Source organism: Delphinapterus leucas, chromosome 14 (genome assembly GCF_059928025.1).
Source record: "Delphinapterus leucas isolate spDelLeu-1000000601 "Yukka" chromosome 14, BTC_Dleu_Yukka2, whole genome shotgun sequence".
NCBI classification, from domain to species: domain Eukaryota; kingdom Metazoa; phylum Chordata; class Mammalia; order Artiodactyla; family Monodontidae; genus Delphinapterus; species Delphinapterus leucas.
In genome coordinates this window covers 40432975-40452195 of record NC_143142.1, presented here as the reverse complement: position 1 = coordinate 40452195, position 19221 = coordinate 40432975, and the positions used below count along the sequence as shown (strand labels likewise).

Sequence of the window (19221 nt, the reverse complement as noted above, 5' to 3'; positions counted from 1 at the left end):
GGAGAAAGACTGCATTAAAAACAGGGTGCATGATACAAAGTTACATATATGTAACTTTGTGTTCCTGTGCATAAAGGTATTAGAAGGATAGATACACTTACATCTATCAACTTGAAGGGGTATCCTCTTAAATTATTATTTACTGAAAAAACAATGTGACCTGTAGGGTAATACGTCAGTAAAAATCTATGTACTTGTATATGCTTATGCAAGGAGAAAAGTATGAAAGGGAGCACTTCGGGCTGTTACGTTGGTGTTGGAGGTGGGAGTAGATGACTAGCTTGTTCTTTATCTGTGGATTCTTTCACCTGGAATATAATAATGTATTGTAATTTGAAAAATTAACCACATACTTGTTTCCTCATTTAGTTATGTTTACTTCCATGTGGTAAATACTTGAGAAGATTATTTCTGTTGTGTCTTGACTTGGTTTTGACTTAGAACTTAAATTTCTAAAAATGTAAGAATGAGATTATAAAACTTTATGAATTTAGGCAGTGGTCCCCAACCTTTCTGGCACCAGGTACCCATTTCGTGGGAGACAATTTTTCCATGACCGGGCGTGGGGGGGAATGGTTTCGGGATGATTCAAGCGCATTACATTTACTGTGCACTTTATTTCTATTATTATCACATTGTAATATATAATGAAATAATTATACAACTCACCATAATGCAGAATCAGTGGGAGCCCTGAGCTTGTTTTCATTTGCCACTCACTGATAGTTGTTTTTTTTTTTTTTGCGGTACGCGGGCCTCCCACTGTTGCGGCCTCTCCCGTTGCGGAGCACAGGCTCCGGACGCGCAGGCTCAGCGGCCATGGCTCACGGACCTAGCCGCTCCGCGGCATGTGGGATCTTCCCGGACCGGGGCACGAACCCATGTCCCCTGCATCAGCAGGCGGACTCTCAACCACTGCGCCACCAGGGAAGCCCACTGATAGGGTTTCGATATGAGGCTGCAAGCAATTGATTTATTATGGTCTCTGTGCAGTCAGATCTGTCTGCTAATGATAATCTGCGTTTGCAGCCACTCCCCAGCGCTAGCATCACCGCCTCAGCTCCACCTCAGATCACCAGGCATTAGATTCTCATAAGGAGCAAGCAACCTAGATCCCTCGCATGCGCAGTTCACTGTAGGGTTTGTGCTCCTATGAGGATCTCATGCTGCCGCTGATCTGACAGGAGGCGGAGCTCAGGCGGTAATGTGAGTGATGGGGAGCAGCTGTTAATACAGATGAAGCTTCTCTCTCATCTGTTGCTCACCTCCTGCTGTGCAGCCTGGTACCTCACAGGCCACGGACTAGTACCTGTCCATGGCCCAGGGATTGGGGACCCCTGAATTAAGGGATGTACCTTTTTCTCTGGAGTAACTATTAATACGATTGTGGAGTGTTTTTATCTTGTTCATATGGAAAATATTGGAAAATAGCTGTCTATTTAAAGTTTCATGTATACATTATGGTCATAATATTTATAGTCTTCCCAGGTAGGTAGATTTGGTTTTGGCAGATTATACCATAAACAGAATCAGAAGACCAATGTTAGACTTGGAAAAAGTTATCTGCAATATAGGTGGTGAATAGAATACTTATACCAGGAGCTTTTACAAATTGAGAAGCTAATTCAGTGGGCAGATATCACCAATGACTATGAATGTTTTCACCTTAATATGTTTGTACTTTATGAAAATAACAAAGAATTTTTAAAATTCTTTAAAATGGATGTTTTAAAGAAACTGAAACTTCATTTCCAGGAGGCTCTTTTTTTTTTTTAGTTGGAGTATAGTTGATTTACAGTGTTGTGTTTCAGGTGTACAGCAAAGTGAATCAGTTATACATATACATATATCTACTCTTTTTTAGATTCTTCACCCATATAGGTCATTACAAGTATTGAGTAGAATTCCCTGTGCTATACAGTATGTCCTTATTAGTTGTCTATTTTATATATAGTAGTGTATATATGTCAATCCCAATCTCCCAGTTTATCCCTCCCCAATGAGATTGTTTTCTACATCTGTGACCCTATTTCTGTTTTGTAAATAAGCTCATTTGTACCATTTATTAAGATTCTGCATATAAGCAGTATCATTTGTATTTGTCTTTCTCTGTCTGACTTCACTCAGTAGAACAATCTCTAGGTCCATCTTGGATTGTCCCTTTTTTTAGTGCACACGTAGCTGCCCCCTGAGGCAGATCGTCCAGCCGTGGCCCCCCTGGCTAGAGGTTGGCCCCTGGTTATGCAGGGAGGCTGGGGCAGGAGCATGGGCTGGGGCCGTGGACATGGGTTCAAGCCCTGCTCTGGGAAGATCCCACATGCTGCAGAGCAGCTAAGCCTGTGTGCCACAACTACTGAGCTTGCGCTCTAGAGCCCACGAGCCACAACTACTGAGCCTGCGTGCCACAACTACTGAATCCCGCGCACCTAGAGCCCGTGCTCCGCAACAAGAGAAGCCACCACAATGAGAAAGCCCACGCACAGCAACAAAGAGTAGCCCCAGCTCACCACAACGAGAGAAAGCCCGTGCACAGCAACGCAATTAGGCCCAACGCAGCCTAATTAATTAAATTTAAAAAAACTCTAGAAGGAATCAATAGCAGAATAACTGAAGCAGAAAAACAGATAAGTGAGCTGGAAGATAAAATGGTGGAAATAACTGCCAGGGAGCAGGATAAAGAAAAAAGAATGAAAAGAATTGACGACAGTCTCAGAGACCTCTGGGACAACATTAAATGCACCAACATTTGAATTATAGGGGCCCCAGAAGAAGAGAAAAAGAAAGGGTCCGAGAAAATATTTGAAGAGATTATAGTTGAAAACTTCCCTAACACGGGAAAGGAAATAATCAAGTCCAGGAAGCGCAGAGAGTACCATACAGGATAAACCCAAAGAGAAACACGCCAAGGCACATATATATTAATCGAACTATCAAAAATTAAATACAAAGAAAAAATATTGAAAGCAGCAAGGGAAAAGCAACAAATAACATAGAAGGGAATCCTCATAAGGTTAACAGCTGATCTTTCAGCAGAAACTCTGCAAGCCAGAAGGGAGTGGCAGGACATATTTAAAGTGATGAAGGAGAAAAACCTGCAACCAAGATTACTCTACCCAGCGAGGATCTCATTCAGATTTGATGGAGAAATTAAAACCTTTACAGACAAGCAAAAGCTGAGAGAGTTCAGCACCAAATGGAAATAAAGACAAAAATAAACAAATGGGCCCTAATAAAACTGAAAAGCTTTTGCACAGCAAAGGAAACCATAAACAAGATGAAAAGACAACCCTCAGAATGGGAGAAGATATTTGCAAACGAAGCAACTGACAAAGGATTAATCTCCAAAATATACAAGCAGATCATGCAGCTCAATATTAAAAAAATAAACAACCCAATCCAAAAATGGGCAGAAGACCTAAATAGACATTTCTCCAAAGAAGATATACTGATTGCCAGCAAACACATGAAAGGATGCTCAACATCACTAATCATTAGAGAAATGCAAATCAAAACTGCAATGAGGTATCACCTCACACAGGTCAGAATGGCCATCTTCAAAAAGTCTACAAACAGTAAATGCTGGAGAGGGTGTGGAGAAAAGGGAACCCTCTTGCACTGTTGGTGGGAATGTAAATTGATACAGCCACTATGGAGAACAGTATGGAAGTTCCTTTAAAAACTAAAAATAGAACTACCATATGACCCAGCAATCCCACTACTGGGCATATACCCTGAGAAAACCAGAATTCAAAAAGAGACATGTACCACAGTGTTCATTGCAGCTCTATTTACAATAGCCAGAACGTGGAAGCAACCTAAGTGTCCATCGACAGTTGAGTGGAGAAAGAAGATGTGGCACATATATACAATGGAATATTACTCAGCCATAAAAAGAAATGAAATTGAGTTATTTGTAGTGAGGTGGATGGACCTAGAGTCTGTCATGCAGAGTGAAGTAAGTCAGAAAGAGGAAAACAAATACCGTATGCTAACACATATGTATGGAACCTTAAAAAAAAAAGTGGTTCTGATGAACCTAGGGGCAGGACAGGAATAAAGACACAGACGTAGAGAATGGACTTGAGGACACGGGGAGAGGGAAGGGTAACCTGGGACGAAGTGAGAGAGTGGCATGGACATGTATACACTACCAAATGTAAAATAGTTGGCTAGTGGCAAACAGCTGCATAGCACAGGGAGATCAGCTCGGTGCTTTGCGACCACCTAGAGGGGTAGGTAGGTCGGGTGGGAGGGAGATGCAAGAAGGAAGGGATATGGGGATATATGTATGCATATAACTGATTCACTTTGTTATACAGCAGAAACTACCATTGTAAAGCAATTATACTCCAATAAAGATGTTAAAAAAAAAGCATCTCCCAGCGACTTCCCTGGCCGTCCAGTGGTTAAGACTTCGCCTTCCAGTGCAGGGGCTGCTGGTTCAATCCCTGGTTGGAGAGCTAAGATCCCACATGCCTCGCAGCCAAAAAAAGCAAAGCATAAAACAATCATTATTGTAACACGTTCAATAAAGACGTTAAAAATAGTCCACACCAAAAAAATCTTAGGAAACAAAAAGCATCTCCCGAAGACCTGGGGGCCAGTGATCTCCTGAGCTTGCGCAGTGTGTTTGGAGCGAAGGGATCCCAGCACAGCATTTGTGAGTCACGCTTCACAAGTTAACGTGGTTCAGCTCGGGGTCTGTGTACACCCTGTGTCGGTGGTGCAGTGGCAGGGCAGCCGGGTGAGCCGCGTGCATCTTGGAGATGAAGCGAGTGGGACGGGAGCTTTCCCTTAAAGACCAGTCATTGTGTCGTTGTGTCCATAGTCAGAGCGGCATCTGTATGGTTGAAAATAGAGCCGGGGTGCATCACTCTCAGTCCCTGGTACAGGGTGTTTTCTCTCCGTGTGAAGGGAAAAAGGAAGCATAGAATTCAGGATAATGACTCTCACATCAACTCAAAGGGAAGAGAATAATTGATCTGTGCTCTCAGCCTGGAAATTCTGAGGCCTGCCTGCCACTGCTCTGTTTTCTGCCTGGAGTAGCATCTCCTCCTCCAAGATCATTAGGGAATTCTTAGCCGCCTCCCCGCCCCCCCATGGAAGGAGTGAAAATTAAAAATATAGAAACATATCCTTTTCAGTATAAATCATTTTTAAAAATTTTAATCTACCTAATTTAAAAAAATCTATTCTCTCTACTTTAAATTGGGCTATGGACTGTTTTGCTTCTCATTGACTTTAGACTTTTGTAATTGAGTAATTTTTTGCTCTTCCCCCATAATCTGAGAGCATTCCTATCCTTTTGTTTTCAGAAGTAATCACAGAAATCCATTATGTCCAGTTGTAGCCACAGGTGATTTTTGAACACTTAAAATGTGGCTAGTGTGAGCAAGAAACTGAGTTTGTAGTCTTATTTAATTTTAATTAATATAGGTTTATTATGTTAATTTTGTAATATAGTTTGTAAAAACGAAGCAGTATATAATATGTTGCCATTAAACATAACTTTATTGCTTTGGTAAGACTACATTTCACTTTGTTAAAAATTTAGTAGCTAACTTGTGATGTGCTCTAAATGTAAAATCAACACTGGATTCTGAAGACGTGGTGTGGGAAAAAGTATAAAATATCTCATTAATATTTTTATATTGATTACATGTTGAAGTGCTGATATTTTGGACATATTGTGTTAAATCTAATATATTGTTAAAATTAATTTATCTTGTTCCTTTTTACTTTTTTTTTTTAAAGCCACTACAAAATTTAAAACTATCTATGAAGCTCTACTTGTATTTCTATGACAGGTTTCTCAACTTTGGCACTACTGACATTAGAGGCTGGATAACTTTTTGTTGTGGAGACCTGTCTTGTTTCCTGTGGGATGTTTAGCAACATCCCTGGCCTAGCTGATGGAGACCAACTTCCCACCCGGTGCAGGAATGCCTTTCTGGGCCGTGACTGAAAGGCATCCTCCAGCATCTGTTTGAAACACTTCCTTGTTGAGACTCTCTTGTCTCCCCTATTTGGAATTAATTATAAGACAGGTTATATTTTATGGTAGCTGTTATGTTAGCTTTATGTTATATTTATATTAAGTTTATGTTAGCTTTACGTTAGGTGTCCTGTAACTTCCACCAAGAGTCGTAGTCCTAATGTCTTCAGTAGCACAAGAGAAACCAAATTCTTTATGAAAGCGATAATGTATACCAAAAGGCCTTATAAATTCCAAAGCTCATTCAACAAATACTTAAACTCTTCCCCTGTGTTAGGCTTGTCCTGGGCAATGAGATACAGCAGTAGATGAAACGTGAGTCCTCCGGAAGCTTATGTACTATACTTGGGGGACGTAGTCAGCAGATACTCAGGGGTGCCCTGCAGTGTGTCACGTGATGATCAGTGCTGTGGAGAAGGACGAAGCAGGCAGAGGGGTGCAGGGACTGCGGTGGGGCTGTGGGTGTATGGCTGCCGTTATTCCTGCCCCCTGGCCCCGTCCTCTAAATGCCCCGACACCTCCGTCACGCCCCCTGTTCCCAGACCTCCAGTTTCTTCTGTTTCTTCTAGACCACACGTTTCCTTCAGCCATTGCTTATAAGAGCTGTTCTCCAGGCACCTTTGCCTGCCCTTTCATGAGTCTTCCTTTTCAAAGTGGCACATGGGTCTGGATCCCAGCTCTGGTCTGACCTTTGCAGAGCTGCCCTTGGGAATGTTCTGGCTCTGTTCTTGTGGCAGCCTCCTCATGCTATCGATTTAGATGCAGTCAGCAGCCCTGTGGTCATTTACTTGGGACCCAGCTCCTGCATGGCCGTGTGGGCTGGTGTTCCTGTTGCTGCTTCTCATCAGCGTGTTACGCACCATGTGGTCTGAAGGAGGGTTTGCTTTTGGCTCTGCGTGTCCTACACAAGAAGACAGCACGGGCTTCGTGATGGCCCTTTCCCTTCACCTCTGCTTTCTGGTTGTGTTCCAGAATAGATAACTCAGATTGCAGATGACCTGGCCTCATTAATGAGTAATTCCATTTTCATAGGACACCACAAAGAGTTATGTGCACAAAAATCAGTACAGGATATTTCTGGGTGGGATTCTTGGCTGGCAACCCTGTGATGCTTTCTAAATTGAGAATAAAAATAAAGCTTGGATGTCTCTTCTGCTTTCTTGCTTCCAAAATATTTCTTGTTTTTCTGCTGTTCTTGCCTTGAATGAGAATAGTAATGTATGCATATGCATTTAATGTAAGCATTTGTTGGGGGGAATTACAGCCCCTTATTCAGTCTTCACAAAACTTATTTTGGACTCATAACTTCCTAGATATATGTTACATTTCTGACTGACCTTATAATAGACGAGATGAAAAATTTAGTTGATACGCGTCTCTGAAACTATATTCTACATGCAAATGGTAGGTAATGGCAAGGATTCTGTCCCTCGATTCAGTTGTTCATGTCACTGAGATTGATAGTCTTGGATTGTAGAGAATGTGATTTAAATACCATCTGTGGCCACTTATCCAGCAGATTGGGTAGATGACAGATCTGCCAAATGAGCAGTGTGTGTTCCTAAAAAAAGGAAAAATCAGAAAGATTTTACCACAGAGGATCTTAAAATATTATTTATTTAAAAACTTAAAATTTTATTAACTTCTATAATGCAAGTTAATCAGTTTATAGAACAGAGATTCTTTAGAAGATAAGAATTTTAATTTAATATTTTCTTTAATATTTCAGTTACATGGGTATATTTCAAACAGCACCTGGAAAACCAGCATCCCTGGCCAGAACCTAAGATGACGAAAAAGAAGGCATTATTATAACGGTGTTTCAGGAAGCGGTTCTGGGCACCTCCTGCCCCTGGTGGTGCCGAGGCCTCAGGATGCCTGAGCTCAGTGTGCGGCTCATCTGAGCCACAGACCCTTTGCCACCGACAGCCGCCCTTCTCTTGGCTGTTTCCTTACCCCTGCGGAGGCTTTGGAAACGCTCCTTCTGTAGAGGTTAATTTGCAAAGGGTTTTCCAGTCCATCCAGAGCCAGCACCTTTGGGAAAGTACTGATATGATACAATTAAGTTCTTAAAAACCTGAAGCTGGGTTCTGTAATGGCATTTTTTTTCCGTTATTTAACAGCTACTAGAGTAATTTATTGAGTATCAGAGTATGATAGGTCTGTCTTGGACCAAACAGCAGGTCAGATATGCCAGCGCATGAAAGGACAGTGTACTTCTGAGGTGGTTTAAACAGCTGGACACCAACGCAGGAGGGTTCGGAGGGTTCGGATCAGAACGGTTCCGAAGACGTGGGGCCGGTTGATCCGCTGTGGAACTTTTCAGGGCCCCAAATAGCAGTGAATAGGGATACAAGCCCAGATTGACCCTATTTTATCCCGTCTGTGCACATTTTTTCCAGTTTTACTGAGAAATAATTGATATACATCACTAAGCTTTAGGCGCACAGCACGATGGCTTGAGTTCATGTATATTACATTTCACAGTATTGTGACATGATTACCCCAGTAGGTTTCGTTAGCATCCATCAGCTCATATAGATAAAATGAAAAGAAAATTTTTTTTTCTCCTGATGATGAGAGCTCTTAGGATTTACTTTCTTAACGACTACAGTATATCTTACTTACGTCTTACAGTGTTGACCATAGTCACGTTGTACATCACATCCCTAGTACTTATTTATCTTATAATTGGAAGTGTGTACCTTGTGACCACCTTCGTCCAATTCCCTTTCTCTTCAACCCCACCTCTGGCAACCACAAATCTGATCTTTTTTCTTTGAGTTTGATGTTGGCTTTTTGTTGTTGTTAGATTCGACGTGTGAGAGCATGTAGTATTTGTCTTTCTCTGTCCGACTTATTTCAGTTAATATAATGCCTTCAAGGTCCATCAGTTTTGTTGCAAATGGTAGGTTTTCCTCCTTTTTATGGCTGAATAATATTCCGTGTGTGTGTGTGTGTGTCAGTCTGTCTGTCTGTCTGAGAGACAGAGAGAGAGAGAGATACACATACCACATCTTCTTAAATGATTGATGTCATACCACCATGTCTTGGCTATTGTAAATAATGCTGCTGTGAACATGGGGGTGCAGACATCTTTTCAAGTTAGTATTTTCATTTCCTTTTAATATATTCCCAGAAGTGGAATTGCCGGATCATATGGGAGTTCAATTTAAATTTTTTGAGGACTATCCATACTGTTTTCTGTAGTGGCTGTACCAGCTTACAATCCCACCAGCAGTGCACAACCTTCCCTTTTCTCCACATTCACGCCAGCATTTGTAATCCTTTGTCTTGCTATTCTAACAAGTGTGAGGTGAGATCTCATTGTGGTTTTAATTTGCATTTCCCTAATGACTGGTGATATTGAGCATCTTTTCATGTACCTGTTGGCCATATGTACATGTTGCACATTTTCATGGTGTCTCTATACATATATGCCTGTGGCTCTCGGATTATTGACAATAGCTTTTTTCCTAATGCCAGTGGTATTAAAATTGAGTCTTTACTTTTGTTTTCTTTTTTCAGAACAAGCTTGCCCTCCCCTATGTTTTCCAGAAATGACTTCAGCATCTGGAGCATCCTGAGAAAATGTATTGGAATGGTAAATTAACTGTCAGTTCTATAATACTAAGCTGATAGATGTTTCATGCATGTCCTTTAGAAGGGAATCCTAATGTTGGCATAAAAGTGATGCACAACGTTTATGAAAACTTGTGAGAATCAGAAATTAGGAAAAGTCTTATATTAGGTTTTCCTCACAGAACTTGAGCCACTTTTTATGCCATTTAATATGACGTTAATGTGACTTTTCATTGTAAGAAAGTAGAAAAAGAAAATGCTCCACGTTTGTATTTCCCTATAGAGTTACCCAGAAAGGCTCAAAAAGAACAGAGTCCCCACAGTATAGAATATAATTTTACTTACGCTTCTGTGCACAGAGCTGGGTTTTGTACCTTGTAAGTGTGGTGTATGTTAGATATTTGGAATGTGTCCCAGCTTAGTTATCTGTGCAGGTGGATCTGATTTTGTGGGGGAGGGCAACGGGATGGCAAAATTTACTATTATATAAATCCTTAGATTCCCTTTAAAATAGTAGTCCACGTCACCACCCTGACGATAGTCAGGCTAGGATTCTGAGTGAAGTTCTCTTAATTCTTCTAGCATGACCTTTGACCAGCTAGAATGATGAACATTTTAAAACATGTGAGTCCTGAACTGCTAAAGAGCCTGCCTGGAGGTTATGTTTCTTAATTTTGCAATTTAATGTGCAGCCTGAGTACTCCAGGAACTTTCCTTGTACTGGGAAGTATAGTCACTTTCTAAACATTTTCATTCTGATGCTTGAAGTCCTTTTGGCTGCTGGTGTGCCCACGTTGGCATTTTTTAAATGCCCCTCTTCTCTACATGGGGTAATGTCATCTGAGACTTCCTAAATGTAATTTCCAAGGAGCTAATTCCAGAAACATTTATTTTAAACAAATATTTTCTGCTCCTACTGCATGGAGAGAAGGATCCGTAGCTGGATAATGGGCTTTATCCCAGCCTTGCCGCCTCCTGTCTGTGAGACCCTAGGCCAGTTGCCTTGCTTCCCTAAGTAAAAGTTAGGAGAGTAATTTGTACCTTATAGCTGTATTGAGACATAAGTAAGATAATTTATATAAAATGTCCAGGACAGACCCTGGTTTAGCTTAATGCTCAACATTATTATCAACAGTTAATCACACTTGAGAATCAGAATACCTGGGCTCTGATTCCATTTTGATTATATTAAGTTTCATCAGGACAAACCAAATGTATCTAGACAAATGTATATATTCTTAAATAAAATAACTATACATATTAGTCTCTTAAGAACTGAAATTTTTAGGACAAAAAATTATATCCTACAGAATTAATATTTTTCAGGCCCTTAGTAAACATATTTATCATTGAGATCCAGTATGTAAATATGTACGTATGCATGTGTTTAAAATGAAAACCAGTTCCACAAAAGAATACTCATCCTTACAATAAATGATATTTTCTATTATATTAGATTAATGCTGATTCCAACTCATTAAATTGATTTTGTAACCTGCTAGTGAATGAAACCCACAGTTACTGTAGAATTGGTACCACATTTGTCTAAGGCTGTTGGGTCAACAGAATGGGTATGAAAACTGCAGATGTGGTTTAGTCTTTTTGGCAATCGTGGAAAGTACAGCTTTGTGTATTTCTCTTGCTTGGGTCTGTCACCTACCATCTCCTGTCTCACTGGGTGTCGGATTTAGTGGTATTGTCATGAGTTTGTTCAGGCTAGTGACTGATAATCGTCTAGTTTATGTCTAAAGCAAGCATTCTGTCTAAATGGAAACTATCCATTCTTTTAAAAGACGGGAGATAATGTCATGTTGGCTTCTGCCTGTCATACTTCGAAAGATGCTCTATTTCTCTAGAAGGATGGCTTTACCTTTATTTTTAGGTGTGGAACTGTTTGTGCAAATAAGCAGGCTGAATCATAAACAAAATAAAGCAAATAAAAGCAGACCTGTTTGGGTTGAAAGGGCACCATGGAATGTTTTGAAACATATCTATAGAACTTTCTGAATAAATCACAGAGAAAGAGCTGCAGGGGAAGTAATATTTTGGGAAAGTATTTCCTGCTGAGGTTTTATAAGAGACTAACATTCTAGATGAATAATCATTAATATTTATTAATGTGATTGAAAGGCAGTTAACTGGCATTTGGAAGTTATTGTTCTTGGGGCGCCATGTCTCCCCTCTCATGGGCAACGGAATCAGTCCAAGGGGGTGAGTGTTGGGCACAACAGAGATTTAAAGTGCGGTGTATCTTGAGAGAGAAATGCAAATAATGTCACCAGAATAAAAATTTTTAAATAATTTTTGGTATCGACCCCTCTTATATCTGCCTCCTGCTACCCCCAGCCGTGAGGAAGATAGGTAAAAAATTAGAAGATATTAGTATCCATAGATTTTATTACAGTTAACTTCAAAGTGAAGGCATTTTTTAAACGCCCCCCCCATTGCATTTTCATGATTCTGTTACACTTAATAATCCAAATACTGGGCTTCCCTGGTGGCACAGTGGTTGAGAGTCCGCCTGCCGAAGCAGGGGACACGGGTTCGTGCCCCGGTCCGGGAAGATCCCACCTGCCGTGGAGCGGCTGGGCCCGTGAGCCATGGCCGCTGAGCCTGCGCGTCCGGAGCCTGTGCTCCGCAACGGGAGAGGCCACAACAGTGAGAGGCCCGCGTACCGCAAAAAAAATAATAATAATAATACAAATACTTCACTCCAGGTCCTTTCTATGTGGGTAAATCTCAGTTACAGAAGCCATGGACATACCCTTCAGCTGGCTTTTCCCATAGTTTCACATTCCCAGTTTCTTAATTTTGTAATAATAAGTCTTAAAAGTAGCAGAGGAAACCTGATATTGAACCGTAGCTTTTCATGATGTCTCTGTCGACTTGAGGAGCCTATGAGATCAGAGTGAGGAGGGTGGGCATGCGGCTGGAAACATCCCAGTTCTACGCTCAACTGGGGTCTGGTGCCAGCTTTTTCAGAAATCAGTGCCCCTCATTTATGATGGTACAGTTTTATGGCATAGTACCATTAATCCCTTAAGACATGGCTTTTAAGAACACATGATAGGTGCTTACCTGCCATGTATGGGCAAGATATAACTTCATCTTTCTCAGGTAGGAAAGTCAGTGTCTTCAGGCGTTTGTCATCCTGGCTTCGGTGCCCTGCGGCACCTTCTGCAGCCGGGCTCACCTTGCTCCATCCTCCACTGCCACATACGTACACGTTTGACCTCGCTTTTTTCTAAAACAAATATAGAGACTTAGATTTCCCAAATGAATGACACCCTCTTTTCTCCCAGTCTGTTTTGGACAGGATTATGTTACCAAATGTTGGGTTATACTACATGAAATGAATAATTTACATAAATGGAATAAATCCTAAATCTCTCTGTGATTGAAGCATTTACCAAACAGATTCCCATCTCAGAATTAATACTTGATGTTGGTTAGTAGTTTGAATTCTTTGTTCCTTACTTCCTTACTCCCATTGTCCTTTTGTTAAAGGACTCTAGCCTCATAATCCCATTGTCTTCTGTTTCCCCTGTTTTCTTTCTCCTCTTCTCTCCCATCCCTTTAGGATTTGTCAGCAGGACTCACCCAGAGGCTAGGTCATGGGTGTCCATGCTTAGTGACTTGGAAACCAGGGCCAGCACCAGGGTGAGGCAAGCGAGGCATCCAGGCACAAAATTTGAGTAGGCGCCTGCACCTGAGACCACGTCTGCTAAACGTCTTGGAGTCATAGAATATTAGCGTTAGATTATTATAAGAGGGTGAAGAAGGTCCGTTATATTATAAATACCAAGTTATTAAAGTGAAAATGTTGTATCATTCAGAAAGGTATATTCAGTGCAACCGAATTCCATAGAGACTTGAATATGAGTTGAAAAACTTATAGTTCTAGTTTGCTCCTTTAACTCCTATTTCCATTCCATATTTACTACAGAATATTACCCTAACCTAATTTTTTTCATCTTTGAAGGTTTTTTGATTACCTTATCGTACTTCACTATCACAAAAATACATATTTAAATTAAAATTTAAAAATTTATATTTTATGGCCATAAGACTTTAGTACTAAAAGTTTTAAGTTATTCTTCCATGAGTGATCAAAATAACAAGCGTTACAGAATTTATGAAAGTATAACATAAAAGCTAAAATGTTATTCATAAAAAGGATTTTTTTCACTTTGGCTGAGATATCTGAGAATGAATATCACACATTGCTAGAATGAGACAGGATTTTCAGTAACAGTTCTTTTTTTTAATAGATTCAAGGATTAGGAAGCCTTGCTCATATTAATAGACAGATGGGAGTAGGAGTTCTGTGTTTTTTTTAGTATCTAGCAATGTCATTCAGTTCTTTGACCTTTTCCTGACTATATGTCAAAAATCAGATGGTAATATATTATCCATCAAAAATAATTTTTTATGATCCATAAATTGACAACTCAATAGGACTTCCTTCAGTGTCATTGGAAACAACATTGGAAAACTCCAGGTTGCAGGAGGTCTTGTTACCTTCTCTTGGAGTCATGGGCATCTGGGTCTCTGGGAAATGGAGTGGAGAAGCTTTACCAGGGCTCTCAACTTCAGTTTCTGTAACTGTGTCCTCTCACTCAGATATACCTTGCAATATTGAGAAGGGGTTGGGAAAACTGAAATATTTTCCCTGAAACACACCTTGCCAGTATAATCTTTTTTCATGAAATGCTTTTTATCCTACCATGCACTTTAAATGTTCTCCCTCAAAACCTCAGATTCATCGCATTCCCTTGATGCAGAATGTCTGCCGCGTGACCTCAGAACCAGACGCATCCCCGGTCAGCTCATCATGTTATTTTGGCGTTCAGATAAACACGTTGGTATATGTCACTGTGACAACTGTCCCATTCTTGAATTGTAAATATAAGCCAGATACAGCTCTAGATAAGATTTGAAGCTTTGCCCAAACTGGTACATTATAAATACTGACTTAAGAGACAGGAGGCAGAAGAAGCAAAGTAGTTAAACAAAATTTGTCATCTCTACCGCCTCACTCTATAATGATCTGAAATCAGAATATCCCAACAGGGGAGAAGTGACTGGAAGAGCTTCTGATGTCAGGTCTTTGCCTTAACGAAAACAGGAAAGTCGGGGAGCCATCCTGCAGAGCAACAGAGCCTTGATTTTAAGAGGCTTCCTTGTACCGGTACTGTATTTCTAAACCTCCCTTCGCTCGGTGCCCTGAAGGTTTTTACACATCAGAGCAAGAGTGCTATACTAGGATTCAGGATGGTGTAAGGGGTGTCTCCCCCACACCCCAGGTAAAAGAAGGGTGATTTTAAAAGAAGACGTGGGAAAAGAGCAACAGTGTGACGTCCGACGCAGGTGTGTTCTTGGCCTGTCAGTTCTTAGGCAGGAGTGCGTGTGGAGGGTGAGCACCTGCAGATCAGTTCCCCCTAAGCATCCATCGCTGCCCACAGTCACCCTGCGTGACTACAGTGTGGAGACCACGGACCTGGTCCAAGCTTCCAGCCAGCGCCTTAATTGTCCTACCACATTCCCACCTAGCGGTTGTCCATCAAGAGGACTCACACGGCCTCCCAACTCTGAAAAAATTCAGCTATGAGACAGGAAGAAGAGGAAAGGAATATCTGTTTGTCTTTTCCCTCAAAGCTTTTCTTTTCTTTTTCTCCCTGTTTTGACCACTGGTTGCACCTAGTTGCCCACAGTGTGGTTCATTCAGCTCACATGCAGACCCCCCTTTCCTGTGCATAGTTCCTTTGTTTCTGGCTGTTGTGTTCTCTGGGGCTGGTCTGTGAGAGCCAAGGAACAGTGGTGTAACCAACAGCAAAAGGCGTCAGAGCAGCAGGCTTGTTCAGACTGCTCGACCAGAGTGGTCCCCGAGGGCTGACTTGCAAGGCCTTGGTGTGACTGCTTTGGGCATGATCAGTGTGTTCAGATGGCAAGAACCTCTCATGTGATGGTAAACTAATAGATGATAGACATCTTGTGGAGAGGGAAGGGACTGAGTAGCCCAAGATGGGAAAGAGACCTATGGCCCTCCAAGGCCCTTACATGTAAGAAGGGTAAAGTTTTACATCTTTGGGGCTGTCGTGGAGGGAGGATCCAGTGCCAGGCTGGTGTCACAGAAGGCACATCCAAGGCACAGAGCCAAGGCTGCTGCCAGCGCCTGCCCATCAGTGAAGAGCCTAGAAGCCCACTTAGTGCTTGGGTCGCACACCTGTGTGAGGACCCTGCCCACCGGCAGACTTAGCTTAAGACCTAAGCTGAGCTGCTCTCTGTAACCCAGGTCTTAAGTATTTGCACAGTTGGGCATTACGGTGCTCGGCGTTATACACATAAGTTATTTTCCACTTCAGTTGGGATCAGACTTGGCCTTGTTTGTTTATATAGTGCTTAAGTGACAAAGCAGCCTTCTCTTTTTTTTCTTGTCAGTTTGTCGGCTGATGAGCAACTGCAATTAAGAGTTTCTTCAGTTTCATCATTAGTTGCTATTAATTTGTATGGATACATTTAAACTTTGCTTTTAGCTGGGTCACAAGGTAGGATTGCCTGGCATAAATATTTAATTTTTCCAGCTGACTGAAGCTCTCAGTGATAAAAGTATTCCAGCTCATGTTTCTTCCTGAAACTTGACCTTCATTATATGCACTGTTGCTTTTCCTATTATTGGAATATATGCAGTACTAATTCGTTGTATACAGTATCTAACAAATCCAATACCAGACTTCATTGTATTGTAAGTAAAAACAGGGTCTCTGTGAATTTCCAAGAGGGAATGAAATATAGTTTGTATCACTGAGTTTTTTCATTACATATCCGGGGAACTGAAGATTTTAACAATTAAAATATCAATAATTGTACAGACTAATAGAGGCAAAAAATTGCAAGTCCACTGCTGTATTTTAAATAGCATGTTAGACTCTTCTGTGCAGTCAAGGTGGTTTTTATGGCCATCTGTGTTCCCTCAGGCCTTATTCTGTCCCTTCCACTCTGTGTCTATTACCTGGGCCACAAATGTGCCTTTTCATTTCCTTGAATGCTTACATTCTGAGTTACTAAAAGAAGCAGGAAGGTGTTTACATTATTCTAGATTATAAAATTGGATTTAAAGACCCCTTCAGAATTTTGGGAGCTTTTCAAATGATTAAAAAATAGTCCGCCCATTGAATGGGTGATAAAACCATGTCCTCTGTACCTTGGTTTCCAGAGTTGACAAACCACTATTTCATTGACTTGCTGACTAACATGAAGTCTAGCCAACTGGTGGTGAGCAGCCAGTGGCAAGTAGACAACGTGACTGTCCCATTCTTGCTTGCATATTTTCTCAGGGAGATTATGTGAGGGTATGGCGACGTATACAGTGTCGCTATAGAGATGAAAGATTAAGTCCCTAGGCCTGGATTCCCATCTGAGCCGCTGTAATGACAGAAGCGCCAAACGCCTTGTCACCCCCCCCCGCAGCGTGTCTCTTATTCCCTCAGTGAGTGTTTAATAGTCAGTCTAGTATTTTTTAGGGAAAAAAGCTCAGAATCAAACTTAGGTAAAGTTCTTCATTCCTTTAACGAATAAATCCTTTAAATCCCTTTAAAATAAATCTCACCCTGCTGTTGTGCGTGACAAAGCGAAATGTAGAAAACGAGAGCAGAGCCAGAAATGGCATCATTTACATCACATACTGTCATGGGCCAGGGCTCATGTTGCCACCCTGGTGAACCCCTGTCACCTTCGCGATTGGACGGGACAGTCAGCCAGCAGCGAGAGCCTCAGCAGCGGGGAGTACGCGGTGGCTTCTGACTGGGGCTCCGGGGGGAACAGGTGCCCTTCCCTCACTTCTTCACCTTTTAAGGTTGGAACTCAAGCCACGCTGCCATCTGAGTGGCTTCTCTGCAGCTCGCTGCCCAGGCGACAGGATGAGGTATCCCAGCCTTCAAAGCCGCCTTGCCTCTACACGGCCTTGGAGGACTTGGCAATCTTGAATGTACTATTAATAGTAATGATCATAGGTAACATTTATTGCTCACTTAACGTATGCCTGACACTGTTCTGAGTGTTTTGTGTGAACTAATTAATCCTGACAGGCCCTGTGAGGTACATAATTAAGCCCCCATTAGGCGGAGAGGTGAGGGACTCATAGCGATGAAAGCATCAGGTGGCAAGGGGCGTGTGCTCTCAGAACCCATTCTTTTATTTTTCAATTGTGGTAAAACACAGAGCACAGTATTTACCATTTTAACCATTTTTAAGCGTGCAGTTCAGTGGCGTTTGTACATGCCCATTATGCTGCCGTTACCACCCATGTAACTCTTTTCATCTCGTGGAACTGACGTACTGCACCGCTTAAGCAACAACTCCCCACCTCCCTACCCCCCAGCCCTGGCAGCCACCGTTGTGCCTTCTGTTCCGAAGGCATTCCTTTAACCACAACGCTCTACTGTCTCTGGAACCCAGGACTGGACTAACCTGGGTATATTTTGTTGTTCTCTTTTTCCATCGTGCTTTTCTCTTGTCTGTTTTATGATGAGCATAACGTCAGCGTGTATGTCGTAAGGCAGTCCACTTTCTGCGGTGCAAGGTTGTCAGCTTCCCCATCCCTTCCTTTTGCCAGGCTGAAAGTGTTAGATTACCTGGACTACCAACTCCTAGAGTCAACCACTGTTAACTTTTTGGTGCTGCTACTACCTTCTAATATTTGTCTATAAAACATGTATTTTACAAAATTAAAATATTTTTGAACATGTTGGTTTGTAACCTACTTTTTTACTCATTTTGCTTTGTGAACTATGTGCATCATTAAACAAGAGGGTTCTGAGTGCACTGTGATAAATGCCCAAATAGGAGTAAACTCGGGGGGCAGTGGAAACATACAGGAGCACATAGGGCAGGGGTGCCTGCAATGTGCTCTGCTCTCTCTGAGGTGATGAGGATGCAGGCGGAGTATAAGATATAATCCCTCACCTCAGGAATTGTATTACTGTGTAGTTAGCAAGATAAGCTGGTTAGTACCCCTGACATAGCAGCAGGCTGTATAATCTGTGATCAGATGCTACATTGTGCGATACAGATTCTGGTGCTCCAGGAGCTGGAAGAGGCGAGAAATCAATGAGTACTGGAATAGTCGAGGAGGAGAGACTTGAACTCTCCTGAAATCCTAGCAGGGAGGAGATATAAGAGTTAAGTGAAGAGAGTAGGGCATTCCAGGTCAGAATTGGCTGTAATGAGACTTTTAATCCAGTGTCTAAAACAGTGCCTGGCACCTAGTAGGTGCTAAATTAAAAGTTTTTTTAAAGCTATTTTGAAACAGTTTTATTTCTGTATGCATATTCTGTACAGCCAAGTTGCTTTAGAGAGACAATCTTGGTGGATTTTTTTTTTTTGAGATATAATTGACAAATATTTAAAGTCTACATCAAGATGATTGGATATATGTATACATTGTGAAAGGATTCTCCCCATCAAGTTAATTAACACATCTAGCACCTAACATATGTATCCTTTCTTGGTGAGAACATTTAAGTTCTACTCGCTTAGCAAATTTCATTTATACAAAACAGTGTTATCGATTGTAGTCATGTCACCATGTTATACAGTAGATCCTCAGACCTTATTCATCTTATAACTGAAAGTGTATACCCTGA

The 19221-nt window shown here is 41.5% G+C and overlaps 1 protein-coding gene across 19 annotated transcripts in view; it reads left to right on the top strand.

The window, feature by feature from the left end:
- OSBPL1A (oxysterol binding protein like 1A) overlaps positions 1–19221 on the top strand; it is a 222665-nt gene that overhangs the window by 167527 nt on the left and 35917 nt on the right. For 18 of the 19 annotated variants that reach the window (XR_016387606.1, XM_022586847.3, XM_022586844.3 and 15 more), the window contains one exon: positions 9524–9599. The exons of the other annotated variant lie outside the window; for it this stretch is intronic. Coding sequence is in view for 17 of the 18 variants with exons in the window: in XM_022586847.3 (XP_022442555.2) it covers positions 9524–9599 (76 nt within the window). In the remaining variant the exon portion in view is untranslated. The remainder of the gene's footprint in view (positions 1–9523; positions 9600–19221) is intronic. 19 annotated transcript variants of the gene reach the window in all.